We start from the raw sequence: 24,582 nt of genomic DNA, 5'->3' as shown, positions 1-24,582 counted from the left end.
ATTTATTCTATATTGTAGGAGATATTGTCACTTTGGGAAAGGGAGAGATGCCCTGATGCAGATTTTCCTGCATAATAGGGAAATTAAGACCATTTAATTCTCATTTTACACCTTTTCTTGCTGGTGCTGGGGGATGCCAGTGATATTGCAAACAACTTTGGCCCAGTCACATCTTGAAGGATGTGTTCATAACTAGTGGTTTCTGTTGCTGTTATAGAGCTTCCTTCCAGGAAATTTTTTTTTAATATAAATCGTGATCCTTATATCTTGTCATACATTAGTTGGGGAGAATATGAAGTTTCTATACCAGGTTGTGATGCGAGGCATTCAGCCAGCCGGCCAGGCCTAGCCTACCAGGCCCAGCCCAAGGCTAGATTTGTGTCTGCAGGACCAGGCCTAAAAGGCCCAGCCCATAGGTCTACACTATGCGCGCTTGGGCCAGTGGTTCTGCCTTTTCATTTTCCTAGCCTAGTGTTTACTCTTACTATGTGTCTTTTCAGTTTCCTAGGTGGAGTTATGAGGTTGTCCATCCTCTTGGGTATTAGTTATTAGTCATTAAGAGTCTTTTAGTTTTTCTAAGTCACTTTCTTGGTTGTAGTTCCTTATGTCATGGGGATGTTATCTATGTCTTGATTTTAGTTTCTAGGTGTTGAAAATCCGAAAGTCTATTCAATTTAAGTTGATGTATCCCATGGGCTTTTAATGCCTCCCCTCTATATAATGAAACCATGGGCTGTTCTCTAGAAGGCTTTTAATGCCTCCCCTCTATATAATGAATCCATGGGCTGTTCTCTGGAACACCAGATTTTGAAGACAAAGAACTCTCTGTGAGATTTAGCTTGTGGACTCAAGTGGGCTGTGGATTCAGCAATCATATCCAAGGTGGATCTCCTTAGTGGGGCTCAAGTGGGACTCTAACAGCCAAAACTATCTACCTCCATCAATTATCACCATCATCCATCTCCATCTTCATCATCAAACTAAAAGGTCCTCTTCTAGAGGCTTATAACGTGCCGGTTCTCAACCAGTTCATCGATCCTTCTTATTTTGGCATCAGGTTGTGCTAAACACAACCATTCACATCTCTTATACTGGAGAAATGTACGAGTTTTTAAGACAATGTAGGAGCAAAACTATATGATTTCTTTCTCTGTTTGGAAAGTGATTTATGGGATTGGGAACTTCTGCAGTTTTATTTTTCTTACATTTTTCATGACTTTTTCTTTTTAGAAATTATAGTCGTAGTCAAAAACAACAACAACAACAACAACTCAGCCTTATCCCAACTAAATGGGGTCGACTAGATGGATCCTTACAAAACAAAGTAGGGAAAACAGAGGAATAAAGAATATAAAAGAAGCAAAGAGATGAGAAAAGTGATAGATGGAGAAAAGAAAAATGAGAGTTAGAGGAAAGAGGCACACCCAGAAAATCAGGAAAATCTCAGCTACCTGGTGTCAACAACGTGTATCCTTGCCCTCCAATAGGCTCTATCTGAGGTCATACTTGGCATAGGACCCAGACTCTGCATGTCGTTCTTTACAACCTCACCTATGGTCATTTTAGGCCTGCCCCTAGTTTTTTTAGCTCCATCAATTGGAATCAGGTCACTCCTCCTTACTGGGGCGTCCCTAGGCCTCTGTTGCACATGGCCAAACCATCTCAAATAACATTCTCGGAGCTTGTCGCTGATTGGGGCAATTCCTACATCGGCTCTAATCCTTTTGTCTCTCACTTTTTTTTTTTTTTTTTTAACCCGAATATTACCTGGGACCCGGGCCAGCCCCTAGAGCTTTATTAATAACTAAATAAAGAATAAAAGAATACAAGGGGGGGACATGCCGCCTTACCCCAGCCCATAGGGAAATCTCTTTCACTCGAAACTCTCCACCCAACCCAACTATACATGAGAAAATCTGAAAGTAAAGCCTGAGGATCGGCATACTAGACTTGTCCTCTCTAAGCAGTACCTGAAGCTCCCCTGAAGGGAGTGTATCCTGCCGGAAAGTACTAGACCTCTTGGATTCACAAGCTAACTTAGCTAGCCAGTCCGCAGCTCTGTTGCTCTCCCTGTAGGCAAAGGACACCACCCCTCGGCTGGCAGTCAACATGGCCATAATGTCGTGGAACCAGTACCACCCCTTCCATAGGCCACAATGACGCTTGGTTACCATTGATACTGTGGCAACCGAGTCCGAGTTGACCACAAGGTCACTGAACCCCAACTCACAACAGAGGGCCAGTCCATCCCTTAGAGCTCGCAGCTCGGCAATAGAATTTGTACAATCACCATAGAAGTTAGAGAAGGCTGCCAGCACCTCACCATTCCTATCCCTTATTATCCCTCCACCCCCTCCTGTGCCAGGGTTGCCCCTACAGGCTCCATCAACATTCAACTTTACTGAATTAAATGCCGGGCGCCAGCAAACCGGAATGGGCCTAGATAGCTTGGCCTTCGGAGGCTCCATACCAAAGTACTGTAAGATCAAGTCGTTCCTGGCCGACCCCAACCGACCTAACTTGGTAGGCAAAGGGATATCTTTGACCCATGCTCTGATGCACTCAACCACTGTGGCTGCCGTGCATTTCCTCTCACCATGTCTTCTATAATTTCTTTCTTTCCAAAGTTCCCAAACAATTAGTGACGGGATAACCCCTGTTAAGAAAGCACTAATACTTTTAAAACTAGCTGTCTCCTGCCAAAGTAGAAGCCGACCACGAACTCCCTGAGACGGCACATGAGCCATATCAAAGAGCCTAGAGAAAAAAGCCCACACCTTGACTGCTGTACCTCCAGTCACCAGACAATGGTCAGTGGTCTCCCTCTTAGGACTTCCACAACAAGTGCATTTAGAAGCAAGAGGAATGCCAACTGACATAAGGGAATCATCTGTAGGGATCTTCCCATTAAACAGCTGCCACGTAAAGAAAGCAATCTTTGGAGGGATAGCTTGGTTCCAAACCCATTTAGCATAGCTAACCTCAATGGAGGTTTTTCTCACTTCTTCCCATGCTGATCTAGTGGTGAACAAGCCATTCAAAGTAGGGGTCCAAACCAGAAAATCCCCTCTATCAGAGCATGCATAGATGCCACGCGTGATGCACTCCCTAGCTGCAGCCGAGTTAATAAGGTCAAGAAGACCCTGTTTCCAAGCCCCATACTCATCAAAAGCATCCATGACCAACAAATCCACATCAACCTGTATGCCATTGTCCACATGGTCAATAAGAGCCCCTACACCAGACCAATTGTCCAGCCAGAAAAAGACTTGGCCAGTCCCAATAAGCCATCTAGACCTGTCGAGCAGAAACTCCTTGAAAGCTAACGTACTCCTCCATGACCTTGAACCAGTCCTTAGCTCACCAGCCACCACCACATGATCATTCCTAAAGAAGTTTGCCTTGAAAAAATCACTCCAGAGGGACTTTTTCGAGAGCACCCTCCAGAGCCCTTTAAGCCTGAGTGCAAGGCCCACATCTTCCAATAACCTCACCCCCAAACCCCCCCTCCCTTAGAGGCCTGCAAACCTTTTGCCAACAAACCCAGTGCCTTCGCTTCCCCACAGAAAATCAGCAAATATACCATAAAGCTTGTGAAGGACAGCTTTCGGAGGAGCCAGCGTAGCAAGAACATGGATCGGTATGGACGTGAGAACATGTTTTAAGAGAGTGAGCCGACCCCCTGCCGACAGAAGTCTCCCCTTCCAGCCCGCCACCCTATTCCTAACCTTTCCAACCAGCTCATCGAAGAAATAGATTTTCAGCCATCCATAGTACAGGGGCGCCCCCAAATAAGTAATTGGCAGAGTCTTCCTGGAAAAGCCCGTCACCGTCCCTATCATGTGGGCCCTTGCCACCGAGGTCCTGCCACCTTCCACAAAATAGCTTTTTTGCCTGTTCACAAGCTGCCCTGAGCACCCCTCATACCTGTTGATAAACCCCATAATTTGTTTGAGCGAGCCCTTTAGACCCCTAGTGAACACAATGGTGTCATCTGCAAATAGGCTATGCGAAATCCTTGGGCACCCCCTTGGCAATTTGGAATAAGAGGCGTGATCTGTTGTAAAAAGATTTTTAAGACCTGCTTAGCACCTCCTCCGCCAGAATGAACAGGGCTGGCGACAACAGATCCCCTTGCCTAACTCCTCTGGTGGACTTGAAGAAACCTGACTGCCTGCCACCCAACACAATGGAGAACCAACAATTCTCCACTATTTTCCTAATCAGACCGATCCACCCCTCACTGAAACCAAGCCTGGATAGGCAGAGGAACCCCCACTCAAGCCTGTCATATGCTTTGGCCATATCAAGTTTCAGGATCACATTGCCCCCTCTTGTCTTGCGATTCAAGTCCTAGGTTACCTCCTGAACAATATAGATGTTGTCATGTATGCACCTTCCCTGCACGAACGCACCCTGCTCCTCTACTATACCAGGAAGCAAGCCTGCCAATCTTGAAGCCAGGATCTTGGCAATAATCTTGTAAGAGAAATTGCACAAGCTGATGGGGCGAAGATCAGCCATCACCTCAGGGTTCTCCTTCTTAGAGATTAGCACCAAGTTTGCCGAGGTGTAGCTTCGGGGAAGAGCCCCTCCTCCAAAAAAGTCCTTTACCGTTGCCTAAACGTCCTGGCACACCACCTCCCACTAGGAAGTGAAAAAATACCCCGAGAAACCATCCGGACCTGGCGCACTGTCACAGGACAAGGCGTGGACAGCCACCCTTACCTCCTCCAGAGTGGGAATCAAAAGAAGACCAACATTGTCAGCTTCAGACCCAGAGGGGGGAAGGAGTGATAGAAGGCCCTCATCCATCACACACCCCTGAGAAGTAAACAGCTCCGAGAAGTGACACACCGCCTCCGCCCATAGTTGTCATGGCGTCGCCATGGCGACGCCATGGCGTCCTGGCGCTGGAGAGGGCTGCATGGCGACCTACGCCATGGCGACCCTCTTTGATTTCTTCTTCCTGACTCTCTTTCCCTCTTCGATTTCTTCTTCCTGTCTTCGATTTCTTCTTCCCTCTTCGATTTCTTCTTTCCCTCTTCAATTTCTTTCGATTTCTTCTTCGATTTCTTCTTCCTGTCTTCTTTCCCTCTTCGATTTCTTCTTCCTGTCTTCTTTCCCTCTTCGATTTCTTTCGATTTCTTCTTTCCCTCTTCGATTTCTGAATTTTCTTCTTAAAACTTGAGAAACAATAGAGAAAAAATAAAACATGGCTTGAGTATACATCTATTAACACATTAAAAATAGAGAAAATAAAAAATAAAACATGGTCGACATGCTCGCCATGGCAACGCCATGGCGGGCGACATGTCGATATATCGACGTGACACCCCTCCATCGACTTGGATCGCCGTGACGCCGTGACAACTATGCCTCCGCCTGAACCCCTTCAGAGTCTTCAATCCAAACACCATCTAGCCCCTTGATTCTGTCTACCCTGGCTTGTCTCCTTCTGATCTGGACCGTGGCATGGAAGAATTTCGTGTTCCTGTCCCCCTCCTTCAGCCAAGCAACCCTGGATTTTTGCTTCCAAAAAATCTCCTCCTACAGCGGCATCTCATCAAGGTTCCTTCTCACCTCTAACAGGGCGCCCTTGGACGCCTCATCGGGGCAAGTGTCATAGTCCACCTCTGCCCTGCTAACCGAGTCCTCCGCGTCCCTGACTTTCTGATGGACATTGCCAAAAACCTCCCTATTCCATTTCCGAAGGGCAGTCCGAAGCCGTTTCAGCTTGAAATAAAGCACAAAAAGCCCTGAGGCAGCCATCTTAACATCCTCATCATAGCAGGTTGGACCATAGACCTGTAAAACTTTCCTTCAAGCTTTAAAGGAATGTGTCGGTCACACAGTACTTTGGTCGCTCCTCTCTACTTCATCCATCCCACTTTAATTCTTTGTGAAACATCATCATCTATATCACCTTCTTTGTGTATGATAAAACCCAGATATCTGAAATAGTCGCTTGGTGGTAGCTCTCTCTCCTCAATTTTCACTATATCATCATCCATCATGCTGTGGCTAAAGTTACACATCATATACTCCGTCTTTGATCTACTAATCTTAAAGCCACTTGCTTCTAAGGTCGATCTCCACATCTCTAACTTAGCATTAATCCCTGCTTTTGTCTCATCCACCAAAACGATATCATCGGCAAATAGCATACGCCATGGTACCTCATCTTTGATGTTCTTGGTTAAATACATCCATGATAAGCGTGAACAGATAAGGGCTTAGGGCTGATCCTTGATGTAACCCAACCGTAATTGGGAATTCCTTGCCCTGGCTGCCCACAGATCTCATACTAGTCATCACATTCTCATACATATCGTTAATTACATCTATATATTTACTCGAGACCCCTCTCTTCACAAGAACATGCCGGATTAAATCTCTAGGGACTTTGTCATAGGCTCTCTCTAGGTCAATAAAGACCATATGGAAGTTCTTCTTGCTAGCTCTACATCTTTCCATGAGCCTCCTCAGTAGGTAGATAGCTTCAGTCGTGGATCTACCTGGCATAAAACCAAATTGATATTGGGAAATATGAATCTCTTTTCTTAGACGGGTTTCAATAACCTTCTCCCAAAGTTTCATAGTATGACTCGTTAGTTTTATGCTTCTATAGTTATTGCAGCTCTGGACATCACCCTTATTTTTGTAGACCGGAACTACAATACTTCTCCTCCAATCATCTGACATTTTCCTTGTGATCATAATCTTGTTAATTAACTTGGTTAACCAATAAAACCCACAAGATCCTAGGGCCTTCCACACTTCTATTGGGGTCTTATCTGGGCCTGGTGTCTTGCCTACTTTCATCTTTATTAAGGCTTCTTTCACTTCTGCCACACCGACCTTTCGTACATATCTATGACGTGTGGTGTCTTGATGACTAATGTAGTTAACCGAATCAATCATATTCGAACTATCTCCATTTAGAAATTCACAAATATACTCATCCCATCTCCTCACAATGTCCTCATCCCTTACCAATACTCTTCCATTCTCCCCTTTTATATATCTCACCTGATCAAAATCTCTACTCTTTCTTTCTCTCATCTTATCTATCTTATAAATAGCTTTTTCCCCTTCTTTTGTGTTTAGATTAATATAGAGCTCCTCATATTTCCTTGCCCTAGCCATCCCCACCACCTTCTTAGCTTCATTTCTGGCCTCATTGTACCTCTTTTTATCTTCTGTATGATTAGTCCGTTGCCAAATTTTAAACCTCTCTTTCTTGGTCTTGATGGCTGCTTGGACCTCCTCATCCCACCACCAAGTCTCCCTAAGCAAGGTACTAAAACTCGGGTCTCGGTACCAACTCGGCTCTTGGAAAAACCGAGACGAGTCGAGATCTTGCCGAGTTGGTGCATTTTTTTTTTTCCAACTCGAAGCCTCAACTTTGGGTCAACCCGAGATCTGGACCCGAGATCCGAGATCTCGCCGAGATATGTCGAGTTAGGTGAGGTATTTAAGTGGTAGGTGGGTTAAAAAAATGGGTCGAAACCGAGATCCGAGATCTCGCCGAGATATTGCACTTTTGAGACTCGCAGGCAGTATCGTCTTGGCTTTTCCAAAAACCGAGAAACTCGGCGAGATCTCGAACTATGCCCCTAAGGGATTGACGCCTACCCTTTGCTTTCCCTAGAACCTCTTTGGCAACCCGCTTAATACAAGTCATCATCTCGTTCCACATCACATTGGTGTCTCCCTCACAGTCCCACTTTCCTTGTTTGACCACATTTTCAGTAAATGTGCCTAGGGACTCACCTTTTAGTCTCCACCATCTTATCTTAGGGTACGAAGGTTCCCTCCTCTTACACTTCTGTGCATTGAGGCACATATCTAAGACAACTAGTCTATGTTGGGTGGTTAGACTCTCCCTAGGAATAACCTTACAATCCTTACACAACATCTTGTCTGCCCTTTTAGTTAGGAAGAAGTCTATTTGACTGGTTTGCATCCCACTTTTGTAGGTAAGGAAGTGTTCCTCTCTTTTTTCTAAGAAAGTGTTCATAATAGATAGGTCATAAGCTACCGCAAAGTCTAGGATTGAGGTCCCCTTATTGCTTACCCCAACATCGAAACCTCCATGGGCACCTTCATAGCCTCTACAATTGCTCCCAAAATGGCCATTCAGGTGACCTCCTATAATATTCGCTTCATCATGACCAAAACTCAGCACTAAATCATCCACGTGGTCCCAAAATGAGCGCTTACTACTGTCATTCAATCCTATCTGTGGTGCGCAAGTGCAAACAATATTGACAACCTCATTCTCCAACACCAGTTTGATGGATATAATCCTGTCACCTAATCTTTTGACCTCCACTACATCTTTCTTTAGATCGTTATCCTATTATACCCACTCCGTTTCTATTACTCTGATCTCCCGAATACCAAAGTTTGAAGTTGTCCAACACTTTAGCTTTGTTACCCTTCCATCTAGTCTCTTGGATACAAGCTATATTAATCCTTAGTCTCCTTATAACATCTATCAACTCCAGGCTCTCTTACCTGTTAAGGATCCAATGTTTCAAGAAGCTAATCTAATCCTACTTTTCTGGGCTGACATAATTCCTCTCACTTGCCCTTGCCTACTTATCACCAATAGTCGTAGTTAACAACTGTTGCAATTGTAAAGTAGAAGTTTTATCATCTTTACTTGTTTATGAGATCCTGCTTCTCACTGAGAATCTCTTTCACCCACACAAACGATCGACCTCTTTTATTTTTAATTTATTTTCTATTATAATTTTGCTAATGGGAAGAGGATTATGTCCAGCAATGGTATGAACGGGTACATATATATTTCTGATAAGCCAGTGTTGCCTCCTGAAATCTATTCACCAATTGAGGACATGGAGATGATCACAAAGAATGAAACCATGTAAGTTTCCTATTCATGGTTATCTTGCTCTGTAATTCTTATCATAAGAAACTGAAAAACTGTATCTATTGATAATGAATCTTTTGTTTTTTGTGTTTGCAGTTTTGTTTTTTATAAGTACCCCGCCTTTCATCCTCACATTCCAAGGCTACCAGAGGGGGTTATGATTCCTGTGAAGGTTTGTATTTCTGTCTTCCTTTTCCCCTCTCTCCAATTTGAAAATGTCTCATTTTGTGTTTGAAATTTTGGAAAATTAGGCTGAATCAAGTTAACTTGTAAAATTAGTCTGAATAAGTTAACTGATTTTGCATTGACCATGAAATCAAAACTAAGTCATAATTATCTCTTGTGATTTGGCCTGTGCCCAACCACCACCACACCCCCTCTCCCTCCTCTCCTTAAAAAAAAAAATCCTCCACCCACATCCTCCCCCCCCCCCCCCCTCTCTCTCCTATTTGAATTACTCATTTTGTGCTTGAAATCTTGGAAAATTAGTCTAAATCAAGTTAACTGATTTTGCATTGAACTGTGGTAAGATTTTTCAAAACCAAGTCATCAATGATTGATTTTCTCTTGTGATTTGGCCTGTGCCCAACCATCCTCCTCTACCTCCCCTCCAAAAAAAAAAACCACCCCTCCACCCACATCCCATACACCCCTAAGAAAAAACGAAACACCAGTATTTAGCATCCCACTGATAGATGAGTTTTTTAAACTGGGAAACCATGAAGAGATTTTAACCATCATTCATGGCTGTTCCAGTAATTATTTAGGTCAGCTAATGATTACCAGATCATCTTGCTGCATTTTGAAATTTATACATGTAGTTCAACATTTTTGTTGTTTTGCGCATCAGTCGATCCGCAGCTGTGATGTTTTCTCTACTCCAATGTTATGGCATGAGAAGTTGGCTGCTTTTGGACGTAGATTTTCTGAAAGGTTATTACTACCTCCAACAGATCTCTTTATCTCAACTGATATAGCTTCTTTTTTTAATTTTTATATAATTTTAAACTTGCAATTGCATCACTTCTTGCACTGAAATTTACTTTCAACCTATCATGGCCAGACCCATTCCAAAGTCCATCTCAGGCCCTTGTCTGGCAAAATCAGCCCGCCGGCTTGTATCAGAGCATTATCTCATGAAGCAGAGAACTGTGGGATCAACAGAACCCGAGGGCCATGTCACTGCTGATGGCTCTGGCTGTCACGCTAGCTCCCAAGCGACAATTTGCAAGAAAGAGCTTGATGATGGTAGGAAAAGTTGCTCAAGTGGAAGTAAACCACGAAAAGGAAAATGGCCAATGAAGCAGAACGGACTTGTGGGCTCTACAGAACTCAAAGGCCATCTCACTACATATTCCTCGCATCAGCCAAATTCCAAAGAGACAGTTCGAGGTGAAAGAAGTCAGGAAACCAATGTGCTTGTATCAGAATCTTATCTTATTGGGCGGCAACAAGTCATGGGTCCTGCAGAATCCAATTCCCATTTCACCACTGGCAGCTCGGCCTGTCAGCTTAATTCCGATGAGACAGTTTATGAGAAAGAGGGTGATGACATTAAACAAAGTTGCATAACTGGGAGTGAACCTCATAAAAAGAAAAAGGTGAAGAAACACCGAAGCTCAATTGCCAATGGACTTCAATCAGAATCTTGTCCCATGAAGCAGCAACAAGGCATGGGATCTACAGAACTCGATGACTGCATAACTAAAGATCACTCCACAAGCCAGCAAAGCTTGAAAGAGACAGCTGATGAGCAAGAGCCTGATAATGGTGAAAAAAGTTGCTTCAATGTCAATGCTAGGAAAGAGAGAGTTCATGAGAAAGAGCTCAATTGTGGTGAAGCAAGTTCTATCAAACTAAGTAAATCTCAGAAGAACCGACGAGCCAGGAAACGTTACAAGGAACTCCGAGTACTCCAAAGTCAAGGGGCAGAAGAAGCTAATTGTGATCAAAGTCGCACCAATATTGATGTTGCCATAGATTGCTCCGTACATAAGGCAAACTCTAAAGAGAGAATTCTTGAGGAAAGGCCTGAACCTTGTGAACAAAGTTGCCTAAATGGGAGTAGATCTCTGAAAAGAAAGAGGGTGAAGAAGAAACACCAAAACTCAGTGGCCAATGAAATTGTATCAGAATCTTGTCCCATAGGGCACCAAGTTGTCATGGGGGCTGCAGAATACGATGGCACTACAGGTGGCTCTGTGTGTCAGCCGAATTCCAAAGAGACAGTTAATGAGAAAGAGCTCAATCACGTTGAAGCAAGTTCTATCAAACTAAGTAAATCTCAGAAGAACCGACGAGCCAGGAAACGTTACAAGGAACTCCGAGTACTCCAAAGTCAAGGGGCAGAAGAAGCTAATTGTGATCAAAGTCGCACCAATACTGATGTTGCCATAGATTGCTCCATACATCAGGCAAACTCTAAAGAGAGAATTCTTGAGAAAAGGCCTGAACCTTGTGAACAAAGTTGCCTAAATGGGAGTAGATCTCTGAAAAGTAAGTGGGTGAAGAAGAAACACCAAAACTCAGTGGCCAATGAAATTGTATCAGAATCTTGTCCCATAGGGCACCAAGTTGTCATGGGGGCTGCAGAATACGATGGCACTACAGGCGGCTCGGTGTGTCAGCCGAATTCCAAAGAGACAGTTCATGAGAAAGAGCTCAATCACGTTGAAGCAAGTTCTATCAAACTAAGTAAATCTCAGAAGAACCGACGAGCTAGGAAACGTTGCAAGGAACTCCGAGTACTCCAAAGTCAAGGGGCAGAAGAAGCTAATTGTGATCAAAGTCACACCAATATTGATGTTGCCATGGATTGCTCCATACATCAGGCAAGCTCTAAAGGGACAGTTCTTGAGAAAAGACCTGAACCTTGTGAGCAAAGTTGCCTAAATGGGAGTAGATCTCCGAAAAGAAAGAGGGTGAAGAAGAAACGCCAAAACACAATGGGCAATGAAATTGTTTCAGAATCTTGTCCCATAGGGCACCAAGTTGTCATGGGGGCTGCAGAACTCAATGGCTATGTCGCTACACGTGGCTCTTTGTGTCGGCCAAATTCCGAAAAGACAGTTAACGAGAAAGAGCTCAATCATGGTGAAGCAAGTTCTATCAAAGTAAGTAGATCTTAGAACCGCCAACAAGCCAGGAAACGTGCGAAACTCGGAGTACTCCAAAGTCAAGAGGAAGAAGAAGCCAAGAGTCTCTAGAAATTCAATTTTGTTTGTCAGATTTTGCTATCAGTGCTGGGAGATTTGTAATTTCCTTCTTAAGTATCAACTGGATTGCGGTGGCTGCTTTCTTGATCTCTATTAGATTATGAGTAGTATAGAACGTGTGTGGTGTAATGCATTTATTCAACTTAATACAATAAGAACGCTTTCATGCGCAATAGGTAGTCGCCATTGTTGCCAGAACTGATCCATTCCGAGTGAACGGAACACATGCAAGACTAAGAGTCTCTTCTCTGAACATGGGGCTTTATTTTTGTTTACTGTACCTCTCCTGAACAACTAACTGGTTGGGTGTTTGGACAAGATCACTGGCTTCGGCCCAGCTATATCATTAGATCTTTATCGAAGGTAGATGGGCGAGAGATTGGTCGATCTGATTCAAAACCATAATTGTTGGACTAAACACTTTTTAAAAAAGAAAAGGAGTAAAACTAACCCATCCGACTCAAATATTCTCACGCAATCACAGAATCCTCGATCATAAAGAAGCAAAGGCTTGAAACATGGCTATTCATTGCTGATGCCGCATCAACAATGGCCAATGGTGGCATCATGGTACTTTTTCTCTCACCACTGTCCCATTTTTAACGTCCCCTATGTTGCTGGATTGTAGATATTCAAACACATACATATTTCCTAACATTTTTTAATGCATGGACCCAAGGAGAGTAGGGTTTATTAGTCCCACGGGAAGTCATGAATGTGATAAGTTGGAACTGTCAAGGACTGGGGGAGTCTACCAACGGTTCGTTCTCTGCATTCTCTCCCAATCTGAGAAGCTAGTTATTATATTTTTAATTGAAACTAAGTGTCACTCATGTAAGTTTGTAATGGTTCGAAGGAAGTTGAAGATGTCCTTTTTGTTCTGGGGGCCTTGCTCTATTATGCCACCCTCTTAATGTTCTATAGTAAGACAATAGAATCATTGATACTGAAGTCTCAATGACTTTAAACCTAAAAATTTTTTTTACATGTGTTTATGGAGGCCCTATTGGAGCAAACCGCCATGTAGTTTGGTATAAGCCCATCTCTCTAGGTTTTAATCGTCAGGATTAGTGGCAATTTCTTGGAGATTTTAACTTCATTCTATCTTGACATGAGAAAGATGAGGGTAATAGTAGGGGTTTTCGTGACATTCAACAATTTCAGGAAATGCACAAATCTTGTCACTTATTGGACATTGGTTCTAATGGCCCAACATTCAGCTAGAATAAAAAATTAGTCGACTTTTCAAATATTATAATGAAATTCGATCAAATTCTGTCTAACCCAGCTTGGAGGAATAATTTTGATGGTGTTGCAATGTTTGTTTGTCTTGCTAATGTGATTAGAACTTAGAAGCTATAAATCAAATGGTGGCTGAAATTAATATATCATAAATGTTTTAATGGGGTGAGTATATGTTAAAAATATCAAAGTAAAGTAATGGTTAAATTAGAAGAAATACACATTGGAAAAAAAATAATAGTAATGAAAAACAGAAAATAATAAGGAAAACTAATATGCAGAGAACTTGCAATATTCAAGTTCTTATTTTTTTCATTCTGTTTATCTAATTATTGAAGTGGTTTACCAAAAAAAGAAATTCAAGATACAAGGGATGTGACAAACAAACATTACCTCTCCAGAAGAGTAATAAATTGGGGTCGAACGTCATTGAAAATAGAGGATTTCAGTTATGATACCAATTGAAGCAGATCTTGGGTTCGAAAACTAAGTTCTAATCACTTGACACTAAAAATAATTTTTTTGTGTGAACCTATTAGCTACATAGATTCCGCTATTCGACATAATTATATTCTAACTATTGAGAAAGAAATGAGTTTGAGAGTTTTTTAGAATAAAATTGTGAAGATTTAGTGATAAGAGATCAAACCTCGAATAGACTAACTTTACCTTATTAATTATGATAAAAGATGTGCAATTTCTTATTTCAATAACTTATCAAAGTATTTCCTGTCCACGAATGCCTGAACGTTAATCCTGTAATTTCTTTTTTTTCTTTTTTTAATAAATTCTAACATTTAACAAAAAAGACATATTGAAGTATTTCCTCTTAAACCTCTATAGAATAATAAATCAGGGTCAACTGTCATAAAAAATATAAAATTTTATCTCTGATACCAATTGATGTGAATTTAGAATTCGAAAATCTGGTTCGAATCGTCTTTGGGCCCACTCAAATACAAAAAAAAACTTAAGTAACAAGGGTATGTGACAAGCGGACCATTAGCTCTCTAAAAAAATAATAAATCATGGTCAAAAGTCATTGAAAATAGAGGATTTCAGCTCTGATGTCAATTGATGTGGATCCAGGGTCAAAAATCAAAATTGAACCAAAACCGGTCCACCCATTAGTTAACAATTCTGGATCTCATATTTGGAACCGATTAACTTATTTGTCCAATTCTGATCTTAAACACCATAGAGCTAGAACCGTGAAGAAAAAATCTGGGTATAGTATTCAGTCTCTAAGTTAACTTAAGGAAGAGTATTTTTACCAAGATCAGTGAAATAGACATAGAGGTGGTAATTAATAGGGTAGATGGCTAGAATGTAGAATCATATGTTGGAGAGAATTGAAAGAATTCAAAAGAGAAAGAAAGAAAGATACAATGTTCATTGACGTATTGTTGCATAACCCTTATTAAAAGCATTTTTACTCATATCTGGAATGTATCATGCCTCATGTTGTTACTCTTGGATTTCGCATTTGTTTTGAAGATAAGGGAGAAAGTTATTTCAAGTTTCTTATGAGATGGAGTGGATGATCACCATTTCTTTTGAAGAAGAAGGAGAAGGTTATTTCAGGTTTGTTATGAGATGGAGTGGATGATCAACATCTATTTTGAAGGAAATGGAGAAGGTTATTTAATGTTTCTTATGAGATGGAATGGATGACTAAGATATGAAAAGAAGTTTCACTTAGTGAGAAGGAAGTGATATTCCAAGAAAATAGATAAGGGATGTGGAATTTGATATTCTCAATAATGAAATAAGAACTCTTTACGAAATAGTTTTTGCATCCGTTTTCAGCTTGTATGTACCGTCTTTCTTCTTTAGATAGACAATAGAAACATATTTTAGAATAACATATGAGAGGTCTCCAATTTAAAACAAAGTTAGCCTTGGCAGCAAAAAGGAAAAAAAAGAGGAAAAAAAAATGGCATGTAGATAAAGTATAAAAAATATACCACACCATCACTCACTCTATCAGCTACAACAACCAGCTCTGCTACAAACTTTTACTCATTTCACTCAGCTCTTTTGCCTTTGCTAGGTAGGCTGACATCTGTTCATCCTTGGCCTCATATTCTCCGTTTAGCTGGTTGACAACGAGTTGCGAATCCCCTTAGGCTATGATCTTTTCAATTTGGATCGATCATGCTACGCGCAGGCTAGCCAACAATGCCTCGTATTCTACATTGTTGTTTGATGCTAGGAAGTCAAATCTCAGGGTATATCGTATCTTGAATCCCTCAGGACTTGTTAGGATAAGCCCTGCTCCTCCTCTTGCCAAACGGCTTGATCCATCGACGAACATTGTCCATGGGGCTCGGTCATAGCTTTCCTATCTTATATCTTCGTCCGGTTCATTTTTCGAGCAGGTACATACTACGACAAAGTCAGCAAGCGCTTGTCCCTTAATTTTCGTGCGAGGTTTGAACTCGATGTTGTATTCACTAAGCTCCACTGCTCATGTTATAAGCCTTCCGGACATATCCAACTAATGCAACACCTTTTTGAAGGGTTGGTCTGTTAACACCTTGATGTTATGTGCTTGAAAGTAGGGCCTGGAGATTTACTTTGTGTCCACGTGGCTTTTGGGCCCGTGTCTGACCGGTTCTCTTTTGGTCCAGTCCGTAGAGATGACCCTTCGGATCTTGGGCCATAACACCTTATCGAAGTGGCGTGTTTTCATTGGATGGTTATATTTAGGTATAACAACCCCCCTAATGTTGCAACTGCTATCTCTGATGTGAGGAGACTCTCAACCTCTATTATTTCTATTTCTGTTCATTGTATTCCATAGGCCATGAATAGTATCGCAGATGCCCTGGGTAGGAAGGCCCTGTCAGATTGGCCTATTTCCACTCCATAAGTTCATGATCTTTGATTATCTGAAGCTATTGATTGTACACTTGTTTATCATCAATGTACTTCTGCTCTACCAAAAAATATATATATATATATATATAGTGATCTGCTTTACATTTTTTTGGGTACTAGGCTTTAGATCTTTCTTATACAACATCAATCTGTGTCATTAAAGGAGGGGGGGGGGGGGGAGGAATAGCAATCTCTATCCAACGGATTAATAAGAACGGAAGAGTTGGAGAGACACTGGACAATGAAGAGCTCAGCTGGCACTTGAAAATGTGACGAAACTCGGAGCATGCCTTCAAGTGCTCCTGCAATCATCATCGTCCTTCAACCCCCCACCATGGCTACCATTGTGTCGTCCACATATCCAAGCCATCTCTATGCATCATCCTCCAACTGCATCTACATCTCCATTTATTTCCCCACACGTTGCAATTTTCTTTGTTGCGGCTCTTCCTCTTTTGGACTCGATCATCGACCATTCTATTCGTCCAAGACATGGTGTAATGTGTCTAATGGGGCTCGATCTAATGTATGACAACTCTGAAGCTTTTAGTGTATTGGTCAAGTACCTAATTTTGTACTATTACCAAAGTGAAAGCTACCTAGAGTGAGTCATCAAGGAAAATGGCGGTAGAAATATTGTGGTATGTTATGAGCCTATTGGAGCCTGATCTAGTGTATCAGCACTAGATTTGGTCAGCCTAGTATGGAATAGGTTAAAGGGCTTGATTTAACGCATTGTATCAACTCTAGAGCTTTTGGCGAATCGATCAAGTGTCTAACACATGGGTGAGGATGATCCTCCAAATGATTTTATCAACTAGAAGATGACTTAAAAAACAATGGCTGGACAGGCAGTTAAGTCCGACACAGGGCCTTCCTTGACGTGCCCAGCAATGGGGGGAGCCAATGGGACGGATTGTAATTGGACTTTATGGGGCCGATGTACCAATAGGCAGAATTATATTATAAGAGAAAAGAGTTTGCTAAGAACATGCTGATTTACATTCAATATCGAAGCTTGAGATCATATGGTGTTGGATGTCGAGCTAACAAAGAAGACAGGCAGTGATTTGAATTCAGACAATCTCCTCAAGGAATGGGAGAAGAAGAAGGAGGAGCGTCCAGTAACCAAAAATTTGGCAAATTCAAGGAGCATTGTAGCCAGGGACCCATCAGAACCACAGTTGAAGCTCATTGCACATAGAGGGAAATTAGAGATTGAACAAGGGATAATTGGAGTTGATTCCGATGGAACAGAGTTTTGTGATTTACTACTGGAAACGTTCCGGAACTTAAATGCCTCATCACAGATCGAGTTTTATGATTTACTATTGGAAACATTCCGGAACTTACATGCCTCATCACTGCTCGTTGGCAGTCATGTGGACTCTCAATTTGCCTGCCCGTACTTGACATCAAGTACATCTAACAGAAGGGGCAGAAATGACTATCCTACCCCCTGCCCGAACACACTGCCCAAGGTGAGATCTACATGGGATCCACCTCCCTCTATTAGATGTACTTGACGTCAAGTACGGGCAGGCAAATTGAGAAGATAAAAATTCGAGTCATGTAAGGTATGGACGTGGTGGAGAGAACAGGTAGTGTAAAGATCGTTTAAGAGAAAACAGCTGCCCCTCCCCCCCACATTACTTCAGGTGATATATCATAAGACAGCCACCTTGTCTGAAAACAAAGACGTTATAAAATTTAGAATCGTTATTACTTCTTTTGATGATTACATTCTTCTCCAAGCCCAAAGTGAAAGATGACACTTCGCTTGTTTGCTCACCATGAGCAGGTTGATAAAAGGGCTATTGTTGCAGAGATGCTTTAATCGCCCTTACACAAAGATTGTTATCTCTAATCCTGGTTTATTTGACTAGCATTCGAATGCACATTCTTTCTTCTCTCTCCAGTACCTTTCCTACTGATTTTTTTTTGGGGGAGGGGGTGAAGTAGAAAGTAGCCACGCAGAATGGCATCTTCTTGCTATTTCAAAACAAACACAAATAACATAACAATACAATGCCTCTCACCATTTTTGGTACGTTTGACGCTGAGATGGGTTCTACAATACAGTAGGGGCGTGTAAAAGCCAAGACTGCTGCATTGATAGTGAGTAGCCCGCCCAACACCCGGTCTCCAACCGCTACATGTCAAGCATAGTTTTTGACAGTAAAGGATGGTGGCAGGCCCAACAAAATTCGATTACTTCAACCCCCTTTGGTCTTTAAATGGCAATGAATCCCAAAAGAAATATCACCCTTCAGTGACACCAACAAAATGGTTCACCATAGGTTGCATCCCGCTCACTGATGGGAATCCCAACATAGCTAATGTGACTGACATCTGAAGATCCAAGTTCATCTTCTCACCCTGCAAACCCTGTCACTGTTTCTCAAAAACCTTAGCGCGATTCATTAGAAGTCTTCACTCTCTTTGCAGATGGAGACATGAAAAGCTTTCGGACTGAAACAATGGGATCATCAGCCTGTAAAAAAGTTTGAAAGGTACAAAATAAGGAGCTAATTCAGAGAGGGAGCAATTCCATAAATTGTAGGGATTTAACAAGTTTATTTACATCAGCACATCAGTTCTGACATACCTCAAACATGGAAGAAGATGGAGAATCTGCAAGTAAAGGTTGAGAAGGCTCTTTCCTGCGATCTAAAGCAGACAGTGTTTGTTGCCACCCAGGTGCAGCACTTCCTGTTGACACAATCCAGGGGCAGAAATGTCTGTGCTGTCTAAGTGGATCAAAGTTCAAAGCTTGATCTACTTGTGCCTGCTTTAAATCCTTTCCTGCATTAGTAAGAGAACCAAAGTTGTGACCCCTATAAATAAAACAGATACTAATTTTGTTGCAACCAAAGAAGTAAGAAGTTACATCAATTTAAGTGGTAATACTCCACACAATGCTGATATCATTAATCTATAATGGGATTACATTCAGTCATCATACTGACATCAAGATTGTTAATGTACTTTGTTTTAATTTATGCAAATTTTACTTAATCAAACAAAAAAAAAAAAAAAAGATTGTAAATGAAGATAGTGCATTAGGTTCTCAAATAATTCAGATGTTCTTCAGTCAAATACTGTTGTGATGCTTTTCTTGAACAAGCCCCTTAATCCTCCACTGCTACTGCTGTTTTTCAGTTAAATGCTGTCATGGTTCTTTTCTTGGCCAAGCCCATAGTTGAGGAGTTCCTTAACGAGTACAATTCTTCATTTGGAAGTCGACCCTGGATAAAACTTGACAATTAAACACTTGGTTTGTAAAAGCTGCTGCCTTCCTAATGTTTTCATTATGTACCTTCTGATATTTTTTGGGCTTGTTTCAACTTTATATTGCAGAGGGTAGGCCTTGGTGTAACACTAAGGTTGCTCCATTGACCAAGTGGTCATGGGTTCGAGTCTGGAATCAGCCTCTCTACAAAAGCAGGGGTAAGACTGTGTACATTATGACCCTCACCAGACCCAGCAGTGGTGGGAGCCTCATGCACTGGGTACGCCCTTTTTTCAACTTTTTATTGCAAAATCAATTGACAAGGATTTCAAAACTAAATTTACATCAACAAGAATAAGACCAGGCCAGACCTTTGGAAAGAACTAATCAATCAGATAGCTACCCATATATAAGGGTTGCCTATTCACCCCTCCTTTGGCTAACTCATCATCAAGAGAGTTTGCTGATTTCTCTCCCACAAAGGGGATAAGTTCCCCCCTAGATCTGAGAGACATTACTTTCACAGTCCTTCCATCACTAGATCTCATATAACTATTAACAAGAGCAAAGTCTCCTTCAATCGCACCAACTAGCCAACCATGAGATAATGGAGCTTCCAGACTTGTAATCACCGCCTTCAACTCTGCTGTTGTAGAATCACAACATCAATGGAACCTATAAAAAAGAAACCTGCACCACCATCATGATTCTAAATACTCCTCTAATGCCACCGGTCCAAGACTACCCAACGAAGTGCTCTGAAGGATTAGAGGTTGAAGGTGGTAGGAGAAAGGGGCTCAACAAATGCTGGATCTGTGTAGGAATCAACAAAAGTAGAGGTCACTATGTCTCAGAAAAGTAATATAATGGCATTCCACTAAAAAACTCCATAGTACCGACCTGCCAACCTTAGCATGATGATGTCTGATTGTCTATGACCTCTTGAATGACCCTTAAACATATGATTATTCTTCTCAACTGAATGGTTTGAATGCTAACTAACATCACAAACTGCCCATAAGCTTACCTCTCTTGCAAGAGGAACCAACTTCCAAAACCTCATCAGATCGTGCATTCCTATAGGGGAATTCCAAGAGATTGAGGACCGAGAAGTGGGCCCAAACTACTTAAATGAAGAAGGATTGGGTAAAAAAGTTAAACCATAGACTCCCCATTCCACACACGTAACACAAACCTGAGGGAGAACATAGTTTTTCCTTGGTCTCTTTGTGCAAGGGATATTGCACAAGCATGCCCAACAGGCCTCAACCAAACAACTCAATTCATTCTTTTTAAATCTGTCTAATGCATTGGTTACAAGCATATAAATAAGAAAAGAAAAGACTCCAATAAGGAACAAATATACTAGGATTCCTAACTAAAAACAACTTAAAACCTGCTAAAACTCTTCCTATATATCCAATTTCTAAAATAAAAAATAAAAGATGTTATCCTCCTAAATAAAATAAATTCCAATAACCCTACTTGACCACAAAACCCAATTGGAGCTTGGTTTTCGGTCGGAACTCTCAAACAAGTTCGGCCCAGTCCAACGAACTGCTCCTGCATCACCACAAGTTGCAGTGGGTTATTTCACACGTACGCGTGCACACACACACACACAGCAGTGACGCAGCTTAGAGCTGTTGGCTTGTAATCGGGGTCCACATGGTACTCTTAAGTTGGACATTTCAAGCCACTAAATATGATGCAGATCCAAGAGATCAAGTTGAAGTCATATACTCATATGTGTTCCACAAATTGTGGTGGGTTATTTCAAAGTTTTTGGCTTTAGGCCCACACAAGATATCTCTAAGACAGTTCATCATGGAATTTACATCACCTGACAGGATTGGATGAGTAATATGTGGGTTTCAAAATGGTCTTTTATAATTTAAAGTAGTGCAGGAGGTATGGTCAGTCGAGATTTATATTTTTGTTGCAGTGACAGTTTTGAAGCTAGGAAGAAAAAATTGGAAATTTTCAATTATCTGAGAGCTCAAATGTAATTTGGAGTACTTAGAAGGTCAACATGCTGGCCGGCACTGTAGGGATTTCCCTTGGTGGTTTCATCTCTAGGGGCATATGTAGTGACATGAGGAATAGATAGTCCTAGTTGTAACTACACTCGCGATGGACAGAAAATATATATACCCATATACTCTCACAAACTTGAGAACAAATGAAGTTTCTCTTCCTCTAGCTTGGTAGTGTAGCTCTGCATGACGTTTTAGATATTCACTTTCCCTCTTCTCTTGCTCTTCTTTACAATTTCCCTTTTGATATTGTTACAGAAGTCTGATTCCTCCTACACAACCAACCATAGTTCTCTCTCCTTTTATCCACCAAATCACCAATCACCATCAACTCATAGTTGTCAAGGCGTCGCCCGTGACGCCTAGGCGTCCAGGCGCCTTTGTCACACCTTAAATTCTGTTGTTGCCTTGTTGGTGTCGAACTGGTTTCTGACCCCCTCACTCGCCTTGGTTCGCCTAGGCGCCTTGACAACTATGCATCAACTTGCCTCCACAGCCTGTTCATTAGAACCCTAATCCAATCCGTCCATAACTACAAAGCTTCTAACTGATTGGTTGTTTTCAAGACTCTTTTATTTTCCATCCCCTTTACAGAACCTGATACTGACCCTATAACCAGTCCAACGTAAAAGAACCCTACATCCATCTTGCATCAAAATCCAAACCAAAATTCTACCTAAAGCCTAAAGAAGCCTAGTGCTACTAGGACTCTTGTTTTTTCACACCAGCAGTTATTTTCTTTATTTCACATAGCCAAGTACTTCGTTCCAAACTCTTTGGACCATAAAGTGCTGTGGGTCCATACTCCTAAACCATAAGGCAAGGGAAGCATCTGGTTCAAAGGGTCTCAATGTGAAACTATGATCAGAAATTCCCGAATTATAAACTTAATAAAACGACTTTCATACATGTGCAACTCACCAGTTAATACCTTTCAATAAAGATCCAGGTAGTTATTTATTCTTCTACCCCTCTTTTGTTCCATTAATTTCTGCCTCCACTTCAGTCGCATCTGAGTTTTGATCCATTTATTGCCTGGAGGAAGGAGAAACAATCCAGATCCACATATATAATAATCAGTTTGTTTTTACAAACATTCTCCTTTTACCCAAGCCAAGCATTCAAGCTACTGAAGATTGAACAATGATTAATTCCATCTACCTCCCCATGATGTAGATCTAAACATGAGGAAGAAAAGACCAAAACACTGTTCACGTGAACAGTGTCACAGCCCCATATTTGCCTTGGTGGGAATTTTATTAGGAGATGGTGTGTGGCCTAAGACCAGATTGCTTGGAGGCTTTATTAGAAGAGTCAATTTTGTCTATGCATGAGGGATTTAAGAATTCGGTTTTGTTTCTATTTTAGAATTATTCTCTTAATTTAGTTTCTAATTTCAGATTTACAAAGTAAGCTTAAGTTTATATTTTCAGTTTGGTTCCTTCTCTTGTAAGTTTCTAATTATCTCTTACTTGTAAGTTGTAAGGCAAGCAATAGCTGCCCATAAATATGTATGAGCTCTTAGGAGCTCCCTAATGATTTAATGAAGTTGATTGAGATTGCTTTGTGCAAGAAACATTGTCCTGGTGAGAGGATGAAGTGCTGAGAGAGCCGAAACCCTATCCCCCTTCTGTCATCTCTTCCATTTTCTTCTTTTAATGTATCCCTGATGCAGCACCAAGTAGGAAGAAGAAGAAGAAGAAGTCCTGACATTAGGGCTTAGTTAGGGAGCCATAGGTTAGGTTTACTTTGCTAGCAGCTTCTATACTTAGCTTTATTTTCTGTTTTTTAAATTGAACCGGTTTAAATTGGTTGCATCCAATTGGTTCAGTTGGTCTAATTTAAATGAAGTGCTCCTATTGGCTAATAGGTTCTTAAATCCTATTGGCTAGTAGGGAATCTTCTTTTAAATCAGTTGTTTTAAGTCAGATTCTTTTATTTTAAGTTAGTAGGCGTAGTTGAGTCTTTTTCTTTTAAAAGTTTTAAGTTGTTTTTATTTAGTCCCACCCTTCCACGATTTATGTGGTAAGAGGTTAAGTTGTTGTGAGATTTGGCTTAGGCCTTCTATTATAAATAAAACAAATCGTGGGAGCCTCCCCCATAGCATATTTGAAAAAAAAACCAGATTTGTTGGCTGCCGATTGCTGCTGCTGCTGCTCCTTTGGAGTGTTGCCTTGTGGTTCTATCAAGGAAGAAGGGATTGGTGGAATCCAATTGACTCCTTGCGCCGTGACGGCTGGGAGGGTCCTCATCTGAAGGTGGTTCTATCCTTCATCCAGTCGAAGCTTGCTGCCAGTGGAATCTCCAGTAAGTTTGACACCTAAATTCTTCTTCTAATCCTCTAATCCTTCCCCCCCCCCCCCCAATTAATCCCCCTTTAATTTTGGTTTGAATCCCATATACCCTAATCATCCTTAACCCTATTCTGCCCAATTCCCTCATCAATTTTCTTTCAATTTTAACCACAGATCCACTGAAACCAATCCTTCCACTCAATCCAGCTTTGAGTCCCTTCCATCCATCAAAACCCTAAATTCTGCCATCTCCCACAAAACGCAAAAAACCCTAAATTCTGCAAAGTCCAATTCAACCATCAGAATCAGCCCAAAACCTGGTCGAACCTCCCTCCTACAGTCCCCTATACTCAACCCAAAGCTTTCTCCAAAAATCCAATCCTAAACCCTAATTTCAACCTAAATACTAAAACCCAAAACCCTAACCCTAATTTCTGGAATTTTGAATTCTCATCTAAACCTAACCAAACCTAGCTTTCTAATCTCCCCAAAACCTGACTAGTTTAATCCTATAAACTATATTCCCATTATCCTACCCTAACCCTGGGAATTGACCTAATCCTAGTGCTGTCCAATCGAACCAGCAACCCCTTTTGTTATTTGATCCTGCTATTTGGCTCCTAGTAGGTCTCCTACCTATCTAGAACTACATTAATCCCTCTATTTCCAATGGAGCTCTACAGTTGCTGCTTCCTATTGAATGCAACAAGCTGCTGTGAAGAAGGCAAGACTCAACCCCCAAGCACTCCAAAGGATTGCTGCTGCTGCACACAACCAA

At 41.5% G+C, this 24,582-nt stretch overlaps 3 protein-coding genes across 4 annotated transcripts in view; 2 read left to right on the top strand and 1 right to left on the bottom strand.

Annotated features, from left to right (window-relative positions):
- LOC122651977 (5'-3' exoribonuclease 4-like) overlaps nt 1-12,030 on the top strand; it is a 60,213-nt gene extending 48,183 nt beyond the window's left edge. The window contains exons 20-24 of the mRNA XM_043845582.1: nt 8,792-8,896; nt 8,999-9,074; nt 9,753-9,835; nt 9,966-11,179; nt 11,543-12,030. Of these exons, the coding sequence (XP_043701517.1) occupies nt 8,792-8,896; nt 8,999-9,074; nt 9,753-9,835; nt 9,966-11,179; nt 11,543-12,030 (1,966 nt within the window). The remainder of the gene's footprint in view (nt 1-8,791; nt 8,897-8,998; nt 9,075-9,752; nt 9,836-9,965; nt 11,180-11,542) is intronic.
- A 5,240-nt stretch (nt 12,031-17,270) lies between these two features.
- LOC122651971 (peptidyl-prolyl cis-trans isomerase CYP26-2, chloroplastic-like) lies at nt 17,271-18,079 on the top strand. The gene is made up of 2 exons (XM_043845568.1): nt 17,271-17,612; nt 18,044-18,079. Exons 1-2 carry the CDS (start codon nt 17,271-17,273, stop codon nt 18,077-18,079), a joined length of 378 nt encoding a protein of 125 aa, XP_043701503.1.
- Nucleotides 18,080-18,479: 400 nt separating this feature from the next.
- LOC122662749 overlaps nt 18,480-24,582 on the bottom strand; it is a 31,625-nt gene continuing 25,522 nt past the window's right edge. For both annotated transcript variants that reach the window (XM_043858471.1, XM_043858477.1), the window contains exons 6-7: nt 18,851-19,047; nt 18,480-18,736 (exon numbers count right to left, since the gene is read on the bottom strand). In XM_043858471.1, the coding sequence (XP_043714406.1) occupies nt 18,653-18,736; nt 18,851-19,047 (281 nt within the window). In that variant the 3' untranslated portion in view covers nt 18,480-18,652. The remainder of the gene's footprint in view (nt 18,737-18,850; nt 19,048-24,582) is intronic.

Source organism: Telopea speciosissima, chromosome 1, assembly GCF_018873765.1.
Source record: "Telopea speciosissima isolate NSW1024214 ecotype Mountain lineage chromosome 1, Tspe_v1, whole genome shotgun sequence".
Lineage (NCBI taxonomy): Eukaryota > Viridiplantae > Streptophyta > Magnoliopsida > Proteales > Proteaceae > Telopea > Telopea speciosissima.
Note: the sequence above shows the minus strand (reverse complement) of the source record. Positions and strands in the feature narration are given on the sequence as shown.